This window comes from Xenopus laevis, chromosome 7L (genome assembly GCF_017654675.1).
Source record: "Xenopus laevis strain J_2021 chromosome 7L, Xenopus_laevis_v10.1, whole genome shotgun sequence".
Lineage (NCBI taxonomy): Eukaryota > Metazoa > Chordata > Amphibia > Anura > Pipidae > Xenopus > Xenopus laevis.
This window is the reverse complement of record NC_054383.1, coordinates 64,081,418-64,103,075: the sequence shown is the minus strand read 5'-3', so window position 1 is coordinate 64,103,075 and position 21,658 is coordinate 64,081,418. Positions and strand designations below refer to the sequence as shown.

Here is a 21,658-nt window from a genome sequence, read left to right as displayed (position 1 = left end):
GATAAGAAGCATTCTGAATTCATCAGTTGCGAACTACTGAAGTATATGGGGGTATAAATAGGGAATGAGAGATATCATGCTTTTATCCGTTTATTGTTGTGCAGGGGGTCCACACTGTACTATTCCTTCGGGTCTTTTGTACATTGGGTTGGATTTGGTTATTTATTGTTTGTGTATGGATTTATTTATTCATTATCAAATTACTGACTCACTTGATATATTGATATATATATGGACAGCACATTTCTCACCTCTCATTTGTTAAACCATGTTTTCCATCACCTTTTATTTTCTTTTTTTCTTCTTCTTTCTTTCATTATTCCTTTGTATTTTTTTCCCAATTTCTCCTGGTGTGCTACTCTTATATCGTTTGTCATCATTTCCCATGTATTCTATCCCTTGCTCATTCTATAACATGTTTCTCATTCTAAAACAATTTTTCCATATTTACACCATGCCTCACTTTGTCCTGTGATTACCCATCTTCCCTCACTCTACTTCCCTCTGCACAACTTTTGTGCTGCATTTTTCTTCCTTTCTCTACAACCTTCTCTATCGCAACTTTATATTCCCTTTTTTATTTCTCCTCTCTGCCTCATTTGGTACTCTTTTTTGCTTTCTTCTTTACCTCTTTGTCTGTGTATCCTCCTTTCAACTTTTAACTATCTGAATTTAAATTTTTTTTATTCTCCCCATGTTTTATTTGCCCCATTGATGTTTACCTGTTTTCTCTCTCTCTCCTCATTTTTATTCAATATCAGTGCAAGCTGCAGATACAGGGCTAACACCTTAAAGGATAACTAACCCCCCTAGTAAAAACAGTCCCCTTTTCCCTTAACTACCTTCCATCAAAACCCTCACCTCTCCCTCCCTGCATTGTTTATTAGACAGAAAGGTGCCCTCTGAAAAAAAACCTAAGCTTAAAAAGCAGAGCAGCGTAGCAGAGTACCATGGCGCCATCTTCTTCCAGTTCGCATTTTCTTCCGTTCTCTTCACCGACACTAAGCCTGCGGGAGCATGCACAGTTGAGCCTAGTTAGGAATCGGCTTCAACTGCACATGTTTACGCATGCTTCACGTCGATGAAGAGACCTGAAAGAATACTAACAGAGGGAAGATGGCGCCAGCATTGCTAAAATTGGCCCCATGCCCCACCTAGAGGTAGATATGAGAACAGTACTCAAAGCTAAAAATCCATGTCAGGCTAACCCAAGATGTGACTCCTTCAGTTCATCTTCATGTATGGGCGGGAGTTAAAGTGATACTAAAAAATGAATTTTAGCATATGAATGTACATTAAATGTTACCTATAGGTCATGTTGATCATTTTTTGTTTGAGTGGTTTGTTTTTGTATATAATTGTTAGTTGAAGTTCCTAAGCCTGACTCTCTGACACTCTGACTTTGCCAACCTGACTGTCCCATCTCAGCCTGTTAGTTACAGTTTCTAATGCTAACGGACTCCTGCTGCACAAATATGGCAGCCCCCTCATACAGGAACATGGGGGATCAGACAGGTAATGTAAAAGCATCATGCAAATACTTTATGGCAAAGTTAGAAGTAGCTTGCAAAGCCAATATTATAATAGATGTAAAAAAAAGTTTAATTTCAGGTGTCAGTATCTCTTTAAGCAATTGTATCTACTCTGAACATTTGCTCGAAGCTCAGAAACCTCCATAGCAGTTACTGCTTATGCATGGCAACCCAATATTAATATATATATATAAGAATAAATAAATAAAAAAGTCAAATTGCTGCGTGCTTGTTAGTAGCAACAGTGAATAGTAAATAAACAAAAATGCCACACTCACAGGTTTTTCACAAAATGGCAAATAGTGGTTTATTAAGTTGAAGTGTTCGGGTCACATAAACGGGCCTTCCTTAGGGACAGACAAAGTTTATGTGACTCAGATATTGATTAGAGCAATAAAACTGATAGCACAGTTAATGTAAACAACTGTAAATGCGGGGCACAATTAATTTTATGTCACAACATAAAACATATGTTGAACCCCCCAACCACAAATTAAGCCATTATATTGGATCTAGTGATCCCTATCAACCCAGAGTATTTATTAAATGGTGTATGGTAGTATTGTATACCTTTCTGGGGAGGATAAAGTAATGTAATTTACAAGGCCCAGGGTCTTTCATTTGCTACGTGTGTTTTGTAGTTTTTCAGATATTTTTTTGGAGGAATTAGAGTGTTAGAAAGTCCAACCTTTTTCTTCTTCTCCTTCTGACTCTGCTCTGTTTCGTCTATATCATGCACTTCCTTCTTTCGTTTACTTCCCTCCATACAAGTGTCCAAATGAATGGTTCCAGGTGTTTCATTTAATAAAGAGTTTTTACCTAGCTCTTCCACCACTACTCTTTCATTTCCCTGGGGTAAGTCACTACCATGGTTGTATTTGCATCTTGTTCCATAACGGCATCGACCATCCTTTTGGTAGGATAAGCAGGCACTTCTACCTAATGCCCAGTTGCTGTCACTTAGCTTTACATGCCTCTCCAGTATGCTCAGCTGTGCTTGTTCCTCCTCGTGAAATGGGTTTGAAAAGACCCCACCAAAGCCACTGGTGTTTTGGGATCCCAAGACAGGGGCAGGGAGACGGACAGAGGAATCTGAGAACTTTACTTGCATACATTTTTTTTCCGTTTTTTCTTTTTTCCCAACAGATGCCTCTTCTTCTCGGCTGGGGTGAGGGTTTTTAGACCAATTTGCTGATGATGTAGGAGTACTAAAAAAATAGTAGGAAGATTAGTATATAAACCCAATAGCATTGTTTTGCCTACAAAAACGTATAACTATATCTTAGTTTGGCTGAAGTACAAATTAGTATTATTTTATTACAGAGAAAATGAAAATACATTTTAAAAATCTAAATTATTTGATTAAAATGGAGTCTATGGGAGATGGTCATTTTGTAATTCGGAGCTTTCTGGATAACGGATACCATACCTGTACTAAGCCTAATTAACTTGACAGTATTCTCCCTGATTTAACATGACTTAATAATACTTTTTTCCTATTATTTTAATGATGAAAAATCTATGGCATTTCTTGAGATAAATAGGCTAACCAGGAAAAACTGCTAACAAATAGATTACTACTGCAGAGTTAACAAGAAAAAAGTACAAAATAAGGTATTCATTGGAGAGTCCCATTATGTACATGCACCAACATGGACACCCACTAAGTGCCTATCAATACCTTCAATACCGATAGTTTGATTACCCAGGTACACAGTATTAGGAGTCTGACCTTAAAATGGATAGATGTGGAAGGTGCAGTCAATTCATATAATCTGCACAGATACCCAACCTTCATAATTAGACTCCTTCTTGTCTGTAAACCAAACAGTCATAACTGTGTAAGTGGTGATGGGAGGGGGTTATTTACTAGTATAAATAAACAAAGTGCATTAAATAATGCAATATGCTATTTGTAACTGTGTGGTATTTTCCAAAATACATCTTGTTAAAAGATGTTTTTTTTCTGCCATACAAAAAGCTACCAAACACTGCTCTACTTTGTCCAAAATCAGTGTAGATAGGGTTATCAGCAGTCTTCCTACTCTTTCTGGCATGTCTTCAATGTCTACTCGAAGTTCAGAAGTGTAAAGGTATATTATACACATTCAATATTGTCTATGAAGATTTTCATTCATCCAGGTCATGGTATATCTATTATAAGTAATTCTAAAATAACTAGACTTGTGGAGTAATCATTGAAGACGTTTCACTACTCATCCAAACAGCTTCTTCAGTTCAACTGACTGGTATGGGAAGTCCTCAGCATATTAACTCTTCCACTAATCCAATCACAATGGCACATTGTAACTCTTTAGAGAGGTGACATCTGAAACTCATATAGGTGTAGCTATGTGTTCCCTGAAAAGAGGCGAGGGCCTTTGACACCACATGTCTACTACATACAACACTGTTCTAACATCTGTACACCGGCGGTTTCAGAACACTTCACACATCCAACATCTGTTTCTAGGAGTTGCATGATACCTTGGTAATCCTATCACAGTAACCCACAAACCACAACTCTGTGAGTTTCAGATGTCTCCTCTGTAGTTATCAGGGTTTTAGATTTAAGCCATATAAGTGGTTATTATAAAAGGACAAAGATTACAGAACATGACACTAATACAGGCCATTCTGTTATTAGGGTTGTAGAATATTTACACAAAACAAGGAATGTTGTCTCATGTCACAAGTATTCCTAGTGTAAGGTCAAGAAAGACACATGTAGTTTCAGAAACTACAGCATAGATACCATTCTGGACACTGTGCTGACACAGTAGATGTACCTTATTTGGCTATTGTACTGAGTCTGTCCCTAAAATGGAAATAATGACACAGTTATGCTAAAACAAGAATGATGATTGGATGCCACTGGATCAGCCCCATGGCAGAAGAAGTGGTTAAATTGTAACATGTTGTATTGCTAATTTTTCCCTCCACGTCGAATATATTTATATGATAATTTATATTTGACTATATATTATACTATATATATTATGCAACATAATTCAAATATGACAGCCTCTCTAAAGAGTTACAACGTGCAATTATGATTTGATTAGTGGAAGAGTATATATGCCAAGGACTTCCCACACTAGTCAGTTGAACTGAAGAAGATGCTCGGATGAGTAGTGAAACATCTTCAACGATTACTCAGCTAGTCCAGTTGTTTTAGAATAACATACTAGATATTCAATATTGTCAGTCAGCCCCTAACTCCGATAACTGAGAGCAGCCCAGTAACTGTGAAGTAAACTACCAAAAAACAGAAAGACTGACTGCTGTGAGGTGGATTGTGAAGAATAATTTGAATATCTGAGAAATAGTACAAAATATTTCATTGATTATATTTAGATGTTTGGTAGCATATTATTTGTTCACAAAGTCTTGCCCCGGTTAACTCTGAAATAGAAACGTGCTTAGTTTTAAATCTGAACATAGATCGAAATCAAGATTGCAAGTTTACCAAAGAGGAGCTCAAGCTGAGAGACAAAAAAGCAGAAGGATGTGTGATGAACTGTAATATGTTGTAGAGCAGTGCTGTCTAACTGGCGGCCCGTGCTGTGACTGCATACAATGTGTAAGATTTAAAAGGTATCAGTACTGAGATTAACTGGCCCCTGCATTGTTCCAGGGACGTGAGCCTGGTAGGGCAGTTGGAAATTGTTGTTAGGGGCCCATAATGTGTAAAAATATGTGCTGGGGGGGTTGCTGTGTTATCCACAGGGAAGGAGGGGGCATATCGATTTAAGGGTATGTGGACATGGTCTCAAAAGTTCTTGTGGTAACATAAATGTGGCTTAAAGTGGGTGTGGCTTAAATGGGAGTGGTCAACACTGGCTTTCATTATTGGCACTCCACCATGTAGGCCTGAAAAATTCCTGCCCTCTGTACCACAGAAGTTGGACAGCAATTGAAAGAGTACATCTGAATGGAGTGTGGGAACAATAATATAATATGCCTGGTGTTTTACAGTAGAATTTTGCATTTACATATGAACAAAAAAGACAATGTACCCTGTGGTTTGGCTGGAAAATATTTGCAATAGACTGAAGATGTCCAGGGCAAATAAAGCAAATTATTCCACCCTGGTCATAACGTGTGTTTGTATGGGTTTCTGGAAACCCACACTGCAAAAACATACCGTATATACTCGAGTATAAGCTGACCCGAGTATAAGCCGAGGTACCTAATTTTACATAAGAAAACTGGGAAAACTTATTGACTCTAGTATAAGCCTAGACACAACTACAGCCCTGTCTCCCAGCAGCGCACATTCTGCCAAAGCGACCCCCCCAGCGATCAACCGGACTTCTTTGCAAAGTTGATGGTGGCAGAGAATAGCCAAACGGATTACTGTGTGCATTGTCCCACTGTCCCACTACCATGTGCAGAGGGTGCTGTGTGATATTGCCATCACTGTTAATCTTTCGTATAACCAACAGAGGGCGCTGTGTGATATTGCCATCACTGTTAATTCTTTATATAACCAACAGAGGGTGCTGTGTGATATTGCAGTCACTGTTATTCTTTAATATAACCAACAGAGGGCGCTGTGTGATATTGCAGTCACTGTTATTCTTTCATATAACCAACAGATGGTGCTGTGTGATATTGCAGTCACGGTTATTCTTTAATATAACCAACAGAGGGCGCTGTGTGATATTACAGTCACTGTTATTCTTTCATATAACCAACAGAGGGCGCACTGTTATTCTTTCATATAACCAACAGAGGGCGCTGTGTGATATTGCAGTCTCCCCAAGTGAACTGTTGGTATAGGAATGATTAAAAGTGACTGCAATCTCAGCTACACGGGTCAGGCCCGAGTATAAGCAGAGGTAGACTTTTTCAGCACATTTTGGATGCTGAAAAACTTGGCTTATACTCGAGTATATACGGTATATGAAAGTTAATGGTATCCTGATAAAACTGACCCTAGTGTTGCCCTGTGAATGTGATACACATGTATGTGGCAGGGATGTTTAGGTATTGTAGCTCTTGTATTAGCTGTTTTTGTATGTAAATCTATATGTTCAAGGTATACACCCATTTATTGTACACCGCTGCAAAATACGTTGGCTGTTTATAAATATGTGTTAAAGGGGTAGGTCACCTTTAAGTTAACTTTTAGTATGTTATAGAATGGCTAATTTGAAGCAATTTTTCAATTGGCCTTCAATTTTTCTTTTTTATTTATAGTTTTTGAATTATTTGCTTTCTTTTTATGACTCTAGATTTTAAATCTAAATACAAATGCTCTGTAAGGCTACAGATGTATTGTTATTGCTTTTTTTTATTACTCTTCCTTCTAATTAGGCCCACTCCTATTCATATTCCAGTTTCTTATTCAAATCAGTGCATGATTACTAGGGTAATTTGGATCTTAGCAAGCAGATTTGATTTGCATACATTCATTTATTGAGGACTGTAATCCTAATTCCTCTAATGTTTATGTCACATACCTGTTATTCAGAATGCTTGGGACCTGGGGTTTTCCGGATAACTGATCTTTCTGTAATTTGGATCTTCCTACTTTAAGTCTACTAGAAAATCATTTAAACATTAAAAAACCCAATAGGGTGGGTTTGCTTCCAATAAGGATTAATTATATATTAGTTTGGATTAATTAATTTGGATTATTTGTCTTAAATTGAGTCTATGGAAGATGGCCTTTCCGTAATTCAGAGCTTTGTGGATAACAGGTTTCTGGATAACAGATCGTATACCTCTACTAGTATAATAAGATATACTAGCTTTTAACCCTCTGAGGCAATACAGTCTCTTCTAATGTGACCTTAATTAACTTTAAACATATACAGCAGTTTACGGTCACCCCCTATGAAATAAAAATAGTGGGTGCATAAATAGTAATCCAAATATTCATGTTGCAGATTAGACTGGTTTCTAAGCAGCCATGCAGTTTGCATCAAACTCGAATGCTAATCAGCCTAACGTAAATTTCATAAAAATGAGATAAAGATACATTACTAAAAGACGTGCAGGTAAAATGCCTAAAAATTGCCCAACGTGCCTTTAATTGAAGGGTAATTATGATGGTATCTTTACAGTACTCACCAAACTGCTTTCTGGACTGTTTCTTCCTCGTCATCTGACCCAGAGGAAGTATATCCTGAGAGGAGCCCCAGTGAAGAAGGAATTGATGCCATAATTAAATGTAGAAACTTGTATAGCTGGACTGCAATTATAAAAAACATAATAAGTATATATAGTCTATTCTAATTCATGAGCATAACTGGTTACTACCCAAAAAGGAATAATGTCCAAGAACCACCCGTCAAAAACACAAACAGGTTTAGACCTCTCTATAAAAGTAACTATTTCTGCTTTGTGAAGCACTTTAAAGGAAAAGGAAAGGCCTATTTACTTACCTCACACCCGGGGCCGGTGCTCCTAACAGGAGAAAACTGCACCGGTCCGGGGGTTCTTCCAGCGAGCACCACGGAGCAATAGGCTTCCTCCTTCTTTTTTTAACAAATTTCCCAGGGCATGAGCACAGGCAGTAGAGCGAAATAGCCAACTTAATCATTAAGATTCGGCTTTTTGCACTACTGCGCATCCATGCAAAGAAAGAAGAAGCAGGAAGATGATCGTTCCGTGGTGCTTACTGGAGGAACCCTGGGCCAGTGCAGTTTTCTGCTGATAGGAGCACTGACCTGGGGTGTGAGGTAAGTAAATACAATCACTTGGTGTGCCTAACTTTTGGCACCCCCAAGTAAATAGAGCCTTTCCTTCTCTTTTAAGCACCATCAAGAAAATAATAACTACCATTGTAGAATAGACAGCAATGGTGGGTACGTTTGTAATTTGCAAACATTTAATCACACCATTATCAATGAAATGCATTTATCAATATGTTTTAGATATCATAGTAATGTTAGTAATGTTAATATTATTACAGTACATACATGACAAGTAATATTTGCATCCTGAACCTTTTTATATGTATTGTGATTATATTCTAAATGTATTAATTATTAATTCTCATTTTTGGGTTTTTTGTTTTGAAGTGTACATCTATTCGGCTATTACTGCATAGTAAAACCTATGAAGGCTAACTAGTAAACTGTCCCAGCTTGACAGGATTTACAAACATATCTAACCAAAGGGGGCTGAATCACAAACATACATGCCAAATTGCACTTGTACAGTTGCCAATTTCGCAAAAAATAGTTTGCAATGCGAATAAATGTTCTTAACATGAACAATTTTGCCTTAGCACTTTGCCCCTCAAGGGACAGTAGCATATCGATTGTGAATGATATAGTTTGTGATAGTGTGCAGTGTATGTATTAAAACTTCTTAATGAACAAATTGTTTTGTTTGCTCCAAAAGTTTACGCCACCTTCAAGCAGGTATTAAATGTTAGCAATGAACAATTAAGATTGGCAATGCAATAAAAGACTAATGGAGAATATTACCATTGCGACATGCAAATTTTTAGCCGCAAAATTTGTTCTCTTTGCAAATGTTATTACATTCCCACCTGTGTTTGTGTGGTATATGCCAATTTAACAAGTAGCTGATTTGTAACACACGGGTGTTACTTGTGATCAACCTTATTGCGCTATATTTTTTTTTATTTCATTTCCCCCTGCCCTGGGCGCTGATCTGTGGTGCTATAGCAAGTTGAAGATGTAGATTGAAGAACTGTGGAAAAAATATCGGCTACAAAAGAGGACTTATTACAAAGGGGTATATTTATCAAAATTGAAGTTAGAGATCACCACAGTCCTCTAGAGTGAAAATCCGCAGCTCTCCATTCATTTCTATGGGATTTTTAAAAGAGTATTTATTTATCAATAAGTGAAAGTTCATCCTTTGATAAATACGCCTTTCAAAATCCCATAGAAATAAATGAAGAGTGGCGGAATTTCACTCTAGAGGACTGTGGCAATCTCTAACTTCAATTTGGTTAAATATACCCCAAAGTGTTCACTTCTACTTGGTACTAAAAAATTATTAATTAGAAATAAGGAATCTTTACTGGAGACAAAACAATTCTATTTGGTTTATTTAATGTTTAAATGATTTTCTAGTAGACAAATCACAACAAAAAGACCCCTTATCCAGAAAACCAAAGGTCCTGACCATTCTGGATGACAGGTCCCATATCTGTATCGACAATGTATGTAAAGAGAATATATGTTGGTCAAACTTCCTATGCATGCAAAATACAAATAAATGAACATGGTGGGAATATCCATAAATTTTAATTTGATTCTCTAATACCTTGATACCAAAGTATCTTTTATGATCTGAATCACAATCAGAATCAATTAAAACAGATGGCATTAGAAGTAGTATGAATTTGCTCAGAGATAGCAATATAAAACACAGTCTGCTATAAAGAGAGATGTTTTGTATAAAAAAAAAAACCTCTATACAATTACTCCAAAAATTTTGAGTTATAATTGGGGTACAAAATAACTATAATAAATGTGCATATAATGATAACTTCTTCTTTTCATACAAATCCTAATGTGTTGTGTCATTAATAGTCGACAAAACAGTACAGAGTACATTCCTTGTTGTGATCCTTTGTGCTGTCATGAAATGATGTGTGTACAGCATAGAATAAGTCCTGTATTTCTTTTTCTTTTTCAAACCCTACCTAATACAAATTACAGATATGGGATCTGTTATTCGGAAACCAGTTATCCAGAAAGCTCCGAATTACGGAAAGGCCACCTCCCATAGATGCCATTTTATCCAAATGATCTAAATGTTTAAAAAATACTTTTTCTTGATTCAAACTAAGATATACTTAATCCTTATTGAAAGCAAAGCCAGCCTATTTGGGTTTTCTTATGGTTTACGTGATTTCGTAGTAGACTTAAGAAAGACTTAAGTAGACTTAAAGTGATACTGACACTAAAAAATTATTATTCAAAATATTAATGCACATCAAAAGGTACCTATAGCTCATGTTGATCGTTTTTCACTCATAGGGCTGCTTTTGTAAGTAATTGTTACTTGAAGTTCCTAAACCTGACTGTTTTGCTAAACTGACTGTCACTTTTCAACATGTCAGTTAGAGTTTCTTATGTTAACAGACTGCTGAAGGTCAAATATGGCAGCCCCCTCAGAGAGGAACATGGGGGATCAGATGGGTAATGTAAAAGCATCTCTAATTACTTTTATGGCAAATTATAGATAGCATGTGAAGACAATATTATGATAGATGTAAAAAAAAAAGGTTTCATTTCGAGTGTATCTCTTTAAGGAATGAAGATCCAAATTTATGGAAAGATCCATTATCTGGAAAGCCCCAGGTCCCGAGCATTCTGGATAACAGGTCCCATAGCTGTACTATATACATAAAAAGTGCCTAGTATATAAAGATAACTTTGTGTTAGTGATTGGCACCCACGAGTGTAATAGCCTTTCCTTGACTTTAATATACCCCCATCCTCTTACAATTATACAAAGCTATAATACTTTGTGGTACTAGAACCACTTTGCTGCATAATTATAGCTTAGAAATTACTCTCTTTTTCTGGATATTATCTTTTCACAAAACCATGGCTTAGTGTGTTGTCACTGAAATCCCTGTACTTTTGAACTCCTCATCAATGAAAATGCATTCCATTGCTAATCTCAGGATTCATTTTCAACAAGCCCTCCTGTGCAGTGGCAGCATCTCTCTGACTCCACTAGCATTTTCTCTATTCTTGCATTTCTCTACTCTTACTAATTTGCCTATTTTCTATTAAAAAGTGTCTTTGTGTCTATATGAGTTTGCAGTGGTATGGATTCAGACACACTCTTCCAGGATCTCTGTTCTCGCGTAATTCATCAACTTGGAAAACTACAAGAGCATCTCATACCTCTGACTGAGAAATATGTGAGAATCATTGTGTGTATGTGTGTGCTTATAATACAGTTAAAAAAATTACAAATGTATAGTAAACAGTTCTTTACTAGTACAGCTCGAATGTGGCATTGTATAATACTTTTTATTGGATTGTTGCATAAAACAGAAAAATCCAGTTGACTCATTCAAAACCTTGGACATGTCTGGTAGGTAAAGTCCAGCTTTTACTTAGCGTATTTTGAGGGTTTATTTCCCGCGAGCTCTTCTTGGTAGTTTAAGTTTTGCCTTTCAATACTGGTAACATCTGTGTAATATGCAAGTACCTTTTTGAGATACATGAATTCAATTTGTTAGTCTGGTTTTATGTTTTATACACCACATTTTGATCTATTATAGAGGTATGGGATTCGTTATCAAGAAACCCGCTATCCAGAAAGCTCCAAATTACGGAAAGGCTTTCTCCCATAGACTCCATGTTATCCAAATATTTCAAAATTCTTTCCTTTTTCCTCTGTAATAACGAAACAGCAACTTGTACTTGATCCCAACTAAGATATAAATAATCCTTATTGGAAGCAAAATAAGCCTATTGGATTTATTTAATGTTGACATGATTTTCTAGTAGACTTAAGGTACAAAGATCAAAATTACAGAAAGATCTGTTATCTGGAAAACCCCAGGTCCCGAGCATTCTGGATAACAGGTCCCATACCTGTACATGTTATAATAACTACATTAAGGTTGTTGTGCTTCCTATTTAACTGTTTATATGATCAAAGTAACAAACACAAAAATGTGTGCGTGCCCACCTGGCAAAAAGACTTAGTACCCCTACAAGTTACAGGTCTACTTGCTGCAATATTTATATGTCATAAATCATATTTCTTTTTTTTTCTGACTTTAGATTATAAATGTTTTCACACAAGCGCTATGCATTGTTCTCATGTATACTGACCCTTTAAAAGGGTGGTTCATCTGTAAGTTAACTTTTAGTATGTTATAGAATGGCTAATTCTAAGCAATTTTCAATTGGCTTTCATTTTTATAGTTAAATTATTTGTCTTCTTCTTCTGACTCTTTCCAACATTCAAATGGGGGTGTCACTGACCCCATCAAGAAACAAATGTTCTGTATGGCTACAAATGTATTGTTATGGTTATATTTGTATTACTCATCTTTCTATTTAGGCCCCTCCTATTCATATTGCAGTCTCTTATCCAAATCAATACATGGTTGCTAGGGTAATTTGGAGCCTAGCAACAAGATTGCTGAACATGCAGACTGGAAAGCTGGTGAAGAAAAAGCTAAATAACATAAAATACACAAATAATAAAAAATGAAAACCAATTGCAAATTGTCTCAGAATATCACTCTCTCCATCAAAAGGTTAATTTAAAGATGAACAACCCCTTTTATAACAAATGTGTGCAGTTTTGTACTTGACTAGTTAACATAAAAAATCAAAATTAGAATTACTTTAGATAGAACAAAAAACAATGTTAATTTAAAATATGTTAAAATATGCCCCACCACCAACCTGTATTGGGTAAAAGCCGACATCCGACTGGGTTCAAAGCATCATAACTCCCGTAGTGCCTCTTAAAAAAAGCACCCACGTAAGGAGAAATAGAAAACTATCTATCACAGTTAGGCAGCAATTCTGTTATAACCACTCTTTACAAGTACAGGTATGGGACCTGTTATCCAAAATGCTTGGGATGTAGGGCTTTCCGGATAAGGGATCCTTCGGTAATTTGGATCTTCATACTTAAGTCTAATAGAAAATTATGTCAACATTAAATAAACCCAATAGGCTGCTTTTTCTTCCAAAAAGGATTAATTATATCTTTGTTTGGATCAAGTACAAGGTACTATTTTATTACTACAGAGGAAAAGGAAATTATTTGGATTATTTGAATAAAATAGAGTCTATGTGAGACCATTCCATAATTTGGAACTTTCTGAATATTGGGTTTCCAGATAACGGATCCCATACCTGTACATGTAAAAAAAATGTAATGTAAAATACAGGTAACTTTAGCTACTACTGCTTCTTTTATCATTGACTACAAAGCATATAAACATATATTTAGTAGCAACATCTGGATTTCCTTTAAATATGGGAACTTGTTTTCACTACAGTAAATTGAATTTAATAAAACAGTGGTGTCATGATGCTGAAACTACACAAACCAAAGAAACAACACCTCTTTTGCCTTAACAATCTAATATTGGCAATAACTCATAGCAACAAATCAGTTATAAGATGGGTGGGAGGTGGCCAGCTGCAGGAAGAATAATGACAACAAGAATGTGATTGGTTGCCATGAACCACTACAAATGTGGCCTCTTGTGCTACATTAGCTTATTTTAGATCTATCATTCCTGATCTGGAATTTAACATGTTTTTGCTTCTATTGTCCTGCGTTGTAATTATTTGTTTTGTATTTTGCTATAAATGTTAAGACGGCCAGCTGTCTCTTCACTATCTGTAGATAAAAGTAAAGACAAAGAAACAACTGTATCTTGAATATAAAAGAAAGGCACTCACCTTCATATAGCGCTGTCTGAGCCACAGAGGAAGCAGGAAACAGGAAAACAGCATTGAACAGAAATAGTGTTAACAGCGACACCCTGTGTTGAGTTAGAGAACCAACACCACAGGTTATACAAATAAAAACTACTGTAAGCAGTTAAGAAAATACAGTAGTAACAAGAAAATTAGACTAATGGGGGGAGAGAGCAAAAATATCCAGCAAAATAGGTCGGGGAAAAAAAATAAATGTATATGTAAAATAGCGAGAAAAGCAACTATTCGATGTATTGTTTTATAGAGCAGAAATTCCGTGCTCATTTAACCTTTGCGTGTCAAATTCTTTAATCCAAAATACTTCACACTATGAAAGTGTCATTTGCCACAGCTGCTGATTCTGCCAATTGTAAATCATCCACCAGTAAAGTAAATACTAAATCAGCAATGCAGGATTATGGATCTACTGCAAAGGAATGAGCTCTAACGCTGCTTACTACTTGCCGGTTTCTTGATTTTTAGAAAACATATTTAAATTAATTTGGCGCAGGAATCCAGTGGTGTGCAACTCATACGGAATTGAATATTCAAGGGTGGAGAGCACGAGCCATATTCTGCAGGCCCCTCCCCATTCATACGCGTAAACATTACGAAGCCCACTGCCAACTAGATATACCAATATTACAGTTTAATTTTAATATGCGTTCAGAAGCCCACTCCCAACTATAACCCTAAACACTGAAATTCTGCTACCCTGAGGGGGGTTGTTTGTAGGATAACTCCCACAAAGCATTCTAGAGGCACAGAACATTTCCGGGTTTTAAAGTCCTGCAGTTATAAGAGCTTCTAATCAGCTTCCGGGAAAACAAAACCAATCGCGGTGGGGGATTAAAGGTTTCCACCAATCAACATTACCGACCAATCAGGATTAGGCGTGTTTATAAATGTAGCCGTGTTTGACAGCAAAATCTATGCACGCAATTGGGGAACAATGCTAGTCTTGTACTATTTTATAATGACAAAAACAAACGTGTCATCAAGTTCATATCAGAGCAATAACAGCTCTACGCACTGGCATTTATTGGAATATTAGTGCAATGAGTACAGTACAATCATTAAAGGGATGGATCGGCCATGTACGTCAGAGTTTTGAAGCTGGACTGCGTCTTAGATTCAGCTGGTTCCATGAAAAATACAATCAATTGTATAATCTCACTCAAATAACTGATTCCAGTACAAACAAAATAACTTCCTTTTGCACAAATCCTACATATAGAGAGACATGATGTTTGGTGATTTTAATAGAGTGAGCTCTAATACATAGGCAAAGGGAGCCCATATATCAGTGATCCCCAACCAGTAGCTCGTGAGCAACATGTTGCTCTCCAACCCCTTGGATGTTGCTTCCAGTGGCCTCAAACCAAGCACTTATTTGTGAATTACTGACTTGGAGGCAAGGTTTTGTTACATAAAAACCACATATTCTCCAAACAAAGCCTCAAGTAGGGTGCCAGTCCTCCTAGGGGCTACCAAAGGGTCAATCACTGCACTTATTTGGCACCCCAAGAACATTTTTTATGCTAGCGTTGCTCCCCAACTCCTTTAATATCTGGATGTTGCTCACAGGTTCAAAGGGTTGGGGATCCCTGCCATATATATATATATATATATATATATATATATATATATATATATATATATATATATATATATATATATATATATATATATATATATATGATAAAAGAAAATTAATATTATACTTACTGGAATTTTCTTTTCCTTGTCATCCTCCCAACATGAAAATTCACTAATGGGTTAATCTGCTACTCCTAGCCTGGCAGGCCCAGGCTGGCAATCTCTGGGTTTTGGCAAAGGCCAGAGGGGCTGCTATAAAGTACCATAGCAAATCAGTATTTAGTGGGCTGGTGGGGGCTGTTTGGGCCTCTGTGTGGGTTGATTGAGCCTCTGTGTATCTGAAATGGAAGGGCCTATTTTACTCCTCAGTCCGGACCTGCAGCCTGCACAGAAGATAGTTAATTTTAAGAACCCATAAAGCCCACCCCCTCCTGGCTCACATCAGTCTGTTTATAAAGCCACCATAGGGAGGGCATGTTGACAGGGAGGATGGCCAAGAAAAGAAAATTCCAGTAAGTATGATATTAATTTTCTTTATTCCTGGCCATCCCCCGTCAACATGAAAATTCACTAATGGGTCATACCCAAGCAATTAAACCACAAGGGAGGGAAAATAATTATACTTCAATTTATATGGCCCAACAGGCTAAAAAATAAGATAACTAACTGTCCAAACAGGACCTGAGATGAAGACATAACCTCGAATCTGTAGAGTCTAAAAAGAAACGTAGTAGGGGTAACTGCAGATCATTTCAGAAAACACTCCTGCCTCGGATGCCCATGAGGCTGCCACACCACTACCTTACTCCCCTAGGCAAATAGTTGCCCTGCTATTTACAAGCACTTGATATGGTCTTGACTATCCAGGAAGAGTAGACTTGGAGGCAAGTTCCCCTTTTCTCCTTCCTTTCTGAAGTCTTCTCTTCTTCTGAATAAATCTCAAAACATTGTAAGACTATATCTATATTTGAATCCTCATCCCGAGAGGATGCTGGAGGCTCCATGGACAGCAATACAATTGGTTAATTAATGTGGAACTTAGAAACAACTTAAGACAGGATACTGATTAGTCTGAGAAATACTTTCTCCTCATGGAATATCCTGTAAGGAGCATCTATCGAAGGGCCTGGCCCTCGAAGGGCTGACGTCAAAAAGTTTGAATTCACAGCTAACTAGGAGTAAGCAACCACAAAGAACTTGATCTAAATGCTCAGTCGTGCAGTAGAGAGGGATCTCAGATCAAGAGGAAGACCCCATGTTGGACAAATAGACGAGTTTATCGGTGGACGAATTTTGAGTTTTGATTGGAAAAACGTATCTACTAATGGATCTCTCGACCACCAAATCGCCAACAACGCAGAGACTTGGTCTTTTCAGAGTGCTGAGACTCTTTTTTGTAGCCATATGTTAAGAAACTTCAGGATATCCACCGCAGATGGTGTTATGATTAAGATTCATCTCAACAGCCCAGTAAGAGAATATCTGCCATGTTTATAATATTTACAATTTGTATTGCATTTCCTGGCATTGATAAGGGTTTGACCTGATCAGAACATTCATACTCTCTTAGGATCCTCCTTTTAACCACCACACCATCAGTTGGTGATTGGGTTTGGATGCTTCCAACTGCCCCGGAGAAGGAGACCTCTGGTTTGTAGAAGTAGTAACAAACACAAATGACAGTCCTCTCAGGAGTAGATAACAAGGTCTTCTGGGCCAAGTGGAAAAATGGTCATCATGTCCATCCTTGACAATAAGATGCTTTGCAGGATTCTCAATATCTCAAAGATGTAAGCAAACAGACCCTCCCAACTCTGGGAGAAGGCATCCATTGCCACAGTCCCACACAAGGGACTCTGAAGAGGAAGATCTGAAGCTTGGAGTTCAGATCTATCGCCATCATATTCAGCTCTTGACAGTCCCAACAGATGCTGGCTGAGATAATCTGCCTCAAGATATTGCGCTCCTGGAATGTACAGAGCAGTTAAATTTTGAAGGTGGATCTAAACCCATTCCATGATTGGGACAGTCTCTTTGAGCAAGAACTTAATCCATCTTCCCCATGATTTCTAAAATAAACTGCAGCCACTGCATTGTCTGATCTTCACTGCAGACCCTAGGAGAACCACACTGAGCTCCAGGATATTGGTCAGTATCTCGGAAAAGGTCTTCTACCTGCCCCCGAGGCATCTGTGAACACCTCTATCCAAGCTGGTTTCCCAAGGGGAAACTCCTTGCAGGGATTGCTGGGTATTTTCCACCAGGCTAGATGTCTTGCACTCTTGTGTTGATCTGAATTGCCAGTTTCAAGCTATAGGATCCTACTGCCTGAGAAAATAACTGAATAGACCTCATCCTCCATTTGGTCCATTTCACCAAGTTTATAGTTGAAATCAGAAGGCCCAGAACGATCACGAATTACTTCGCATATGTGAATGACCTCTCCCAAAATTGCGTTACCTGAAGGACAGGTGTCAATTTGAGCTCCAAGGTATGCCATTTTCTGGCATGATATCATCTGACTTTTGGCTACCCTTATGATCCAGCCAAACTTCTCTAAAACCTCCTTTTTATGAGATGGATGGGGATGTGGCTGGATCACTCACCCCTAAAGTAAATCATCCAGGTAATGGTAGATCTCTATGTTCTCCTGCCCTATAGCTTGGCTATTATCACAACAAGAACTTAGGTAAAAGTTCTGGTAGAAGTAGCAAGGTCAATGCGAAGACAGCAACATTGGTAATGTTGGTCTTAGAGACAAAATTGTAGAAATCTGTAAAGTTCTAAAGCAATGGACACATGCAAATAAACATCTTTAATCTAAAGAGGCTAGCCAATCTCTTGGACAAATACAAACTTTATAGTAGCATGGGTCTCAGTTAAAGTTTGGCTCTTCAGGAATCTGTTATTCCTCAAGGTCTAATATGGGACGTAAGTCTCCAGTAGCAAATAGCAGAGAATAGAAAACTTTTCCTTCTTCCTGAGATGGAACCACTGAAATTGCTCTCTTAACATCAGCCCTGGAAACACTTGCAAGAAATGTCCTATTCCCTAAGTTTTAAGGAATTGCAGTAGGAACAAATAATTGAAAGATACATAAGTTTTCACCCATGAATCTTGAACCTTTCTAGCCGAGACTTCCTGAAAGGTGAGAAACCTGGGGTAGGCTGGACGGAGTGACTGTAAATGAGCTTTGGAGGAAGGTTTGGGAGATCCTTGTCCTGATCGCCAAGATGAAAATCTATTTAATTTAATTCCTGGGATGTTTCAGTGCTGAAATGTCATCTATTGGCAAAGCTGCCTTCTAGCTAATCTATCCATTGGAGTATGCCATCAAATCCACTCATCTCACCTGAAAAAAAGGATACAGCTCTTACACTTATCTCTCAACCAGAACTCTTTTGGAGATTTTAAACTACTCTGCCTGAATAAAATCTAAAAGTATTCATCAAAGGATCACAGCTGGTATTCGAGCTCCACAGCCGTAAACCAGGCACTGTGCCACAATGTCTGAGCCCTTGGAAAAAGAAGAGAAGTGGTTAGTTGGTCAAACTCCTCCAGGTTGAGGGTACATTTAATAGTCTTAATAAGGGAATTAAAAGCTTTTGGTCAAATAGCGAGATCTCCCTCTCAGCCCCCCTTCTTAAGCTGTATAAAAGGTACATCTTTGCATTTTTCTACAAGGCAAATGATTACAGTTGTAGGCTTTCTTTAATTGCTGACCATGTCACTGAGCTTAGCTGCTGGCCCTTTATTAAAGGAAACTTCCTAGATAGAGAAAACCTTGATGGGCACAGAGAGATCTTAAGCAGAAGCACTGTCTCTTTAAGAGTTTGGGATACTGCTCTCTTAATTAAAGACTCCTGATCTGGCAAGGAGGTGGAAGGAATGGCTGCATAAAGTGAAACAATTCACCTTCTTAGAAAGATATTCAATGAAAATGTATTACAAATCCTATGCCCTTCATTGCAGACTTGTTGAATGCTTCTGAATCTCACTTACCCACTTTTACTGGGCTCTTCAGAAGGAGCAGAGGCACTTAAAACAGTAAGAGAATGCATAATAAGCATAACACTCTGGAGGTTCTTATTTTTTCGAAGTGCAAAGCATGGTACTCACTTGGCAGCTTTTGGAGCGGCTCTTTTAGATGCAGCCAGATCCTCATAGTGCACATGTAGGCAGCAGCAGTAGCAGCAGCAAGGAAAATCCAGATTGGCACCAAACAGATTTCCATACAGGGTGTGCAAAGCACCAGCTGGCACTGCAAAGCAGCAGCAATAATACCCCAGCCGCACAGGGTCCCCTTCCTGACAACGCAGTTGTCAAAACGGAACAGGTGCTTCGGGTGGAGAAAGAACCTCCAGAAACAAAACTGCACCCGGTAATCTACAACTTGGCAAATAAGTGAGTACTCTCTTTTAACTGTTTAAACTGTTAACCCTCTCACACTATGCCCAGGCTGGGACAGACGAAAAAGACTGATGTGAGCCAGGAGGGGGTGGGCTTTATGGGTTCTTAAAATTAACTATCTTCTGTCCAGGCTGGGAGTAGCAGGAGATTAACCCATTAGTGAATTTTCATGTTGACGGGGGATGGCCAGGAAAAATATATACTGTGCTGCTGAACTCACTCTTGAAGTAATGACACCTTTACAAGTATAAAGCATTGGGGAACCTGGACCAGGAAAATCGAGAGTTCAGGCAGTGTGACTGAAACCAAATTACCATTATACAGTAGGTCTCATCTTGTAGCCTATACACAAATTCTGTTGGTTACTTGTAATAGGAATATCAGTCAACTGGCAGTCTTGGGGATGCAAAGCAAATAATTGAAAATATTAGAAAAGCCACAACAGAGTGTGAATAATCAATAACATTTGTATGTCTCATTGATTTAATTATCAAATACAAAGCAAACATTTTAAAAACAAGATTTAATTGATTCTTTAATTGGTGACGCAACCCACTATTTGTTAGAAAATTATAAACATGCTTTACTGAATTCTTATAACTTGCTTTCTTTTTGTCTGTCTCAGTTGTTGCTCCAGGGATTTGACACACTCACACTGTTTGAAGATCCTGAAGATGAGTTATTCAAAGATAGAGAGGAGTGGGCACAAATGACAAAGGAGGAAAGACTACAATCAAATCTGAATGCATTGTTGGGTTTGGAGAAGAAGCTAGAGAAGATGGTGGTGCAGCACTCAAACCAGACATCTTCGAGAGAAAATGGACTATTTGGGGGTCTCCAAGATGTTCTTGCTCAGGTGGCAGCATTGAAAAGCAATATGACTCGGATTGGGAAAATTATGAGGTTGAGTATGGACACAGCATCAAGCACAGAAGATGATATATCAAAAGGGGATGTGTTTGATGAGAAGGTTGAGGGATATAAGGTACTGAAGCGACTTTCCTTCTGGGTAATTAGAAGTTTGCCAGACATGAGGAAGTTACATGGGTACAATGGTGCGGAAAAGAAGACCATATCATGAAATTCAATGTCAAAATATTATGGAATATGTTTTAAAAAATACAGGTTAATTTGAAACTGAAACATTTTTAAATATTTTTGCCTGAAAGTATTTGAAAATGATGAAAGATTAGTGAGATGACTAGGGTGGTTAATATTATATTTTTACTAGTTTCTCTCTTTCTTGCATTGCTATAGTTAAACTTAAAGGGATTCTGTCATGATTTTTATGATATACACTGCAAATAAATGACATGTAAAATTTCATTCCTGAACCAGCAAGTGTATTTTTTTAAGTTGTAATATTGGTGTGTAAGCAGCCATCTCAGGTCATTTTGCCTGGCCGTGTGCTTTCAGAAAGAGCCAGCACTTTAGGATGGAACTGCTCTCTGGAAGGCTGTTATTTCTCCTACTCAATGTAACTGAATGTGTCACAGTGGGACCTGGATTTTATTATAGAATGTTGTTCTTAGATCTACCAGGCAGCTGTTATCTTGTGTTAGGGAGCTGCTATCTGGTTACCGTGCCATTGTTCTGTTGTTAAGGTCTCCATAGACGCAAATTGCTGAACGACCGATTTTAACGAAGTCCGACCAATCCTTCAAAATTATTGTGCGGTTAGTGGTATTTGAACAATCGAACATCTTA

At 37.7% G+C, this 21,658-nt stretch overlaps 2 protein-coding genes across 3 annotated transcripts; one reads left to right on the top strand and one right to left on the bottom strand.

Moving 5' to 3' along the window:
* Positions 1 to 1,813: 1,813 nt before the first annotated feature.
* Positions 1,814 to 14,754, bottom strand: LOC108696331. 2 transcript variants are annotated; one of them, XM_041569119.1, is made up of 4 exons: positions 14,657 to 14,754; positions 13,925 to 14,007; positions 7,614 to 7,734; positions 1,814 to 2,740 (listed from the first exon to the last, which is right to left on the bottom strand). In XM_041569119.1, exons 3-4 carry the CDS (start codon positions 7,703 to 7,705, stop codon positions 2,131 to 2,133), a joined length of 702 nt encoding a protein of 233 aa, XP_041425053.1. In that variant the 5' UTR covers positions 7,706 to 7,734; positions 13,925 to 14,007; positions 14,657 to 14,754; the 3' UTR covers positions 1,814 to 2,130. The 2 variants fall into 2 exon arrangements, with proteins under 2 accessions (XP_041425053.1, XP_041425052.1); XM_041569118.1 differs by having other exon boundaries at positions 13,925 to 14,746.
* On the top strand, positions 11,308 to 21,151 carry cntf.L (ciliary neurotrophic factor L homeolog). The gene is made up of 2 exons (XM_041569032.1): positions 11,308 to 11,403; positions 20,577 to 21,151. The coding sequence occupies exons 1-2, from the start codon at positions 11,308 to 11,310 to the stop codon at positions 21,030 to 21,032; spliced, it is 552 nt and encodes a 183-aa protein (XP_041424966.1). The 3' UTR covers positions 21,033 to 21,151.
* The last annotated feature ends 507 nt before the right edge of the window (positions 21,152 to 21,658 follow it).

Excerpts from the sequence above, each read along its gene's own strand:
- LOC108696331 (XM_041569119.1), bottom strand. The coding sequence starts at position 7,705 with ATGGCATCAATTCCTTCTTCACTGGGGCTCCTCTCAGGATATACTTCC. Across the intron at positions 2,741-7,613 it reads ACAGTCCAGAAAGCAGTTTG|TACTCCTACATCATCAGCAA; the intron begins GTGAGTACTGTA and ends CTATTTTTTTAG.
- cntf.L (XM_041569032.1), top strand. The coding sequence starts at position 11,308 with ATGGATTCAGACACACTCTTCCAGGATCTCTGTTCTCGCGTAATTCAT. Across the intron at positions 11,404-20,576 it reads TACCTCTGACTGAGAAATAT|TTGTTGCTCCAGGGATTTGA; the intron begins GTGAGAATCATT and ends TGTCTGTCTCAG.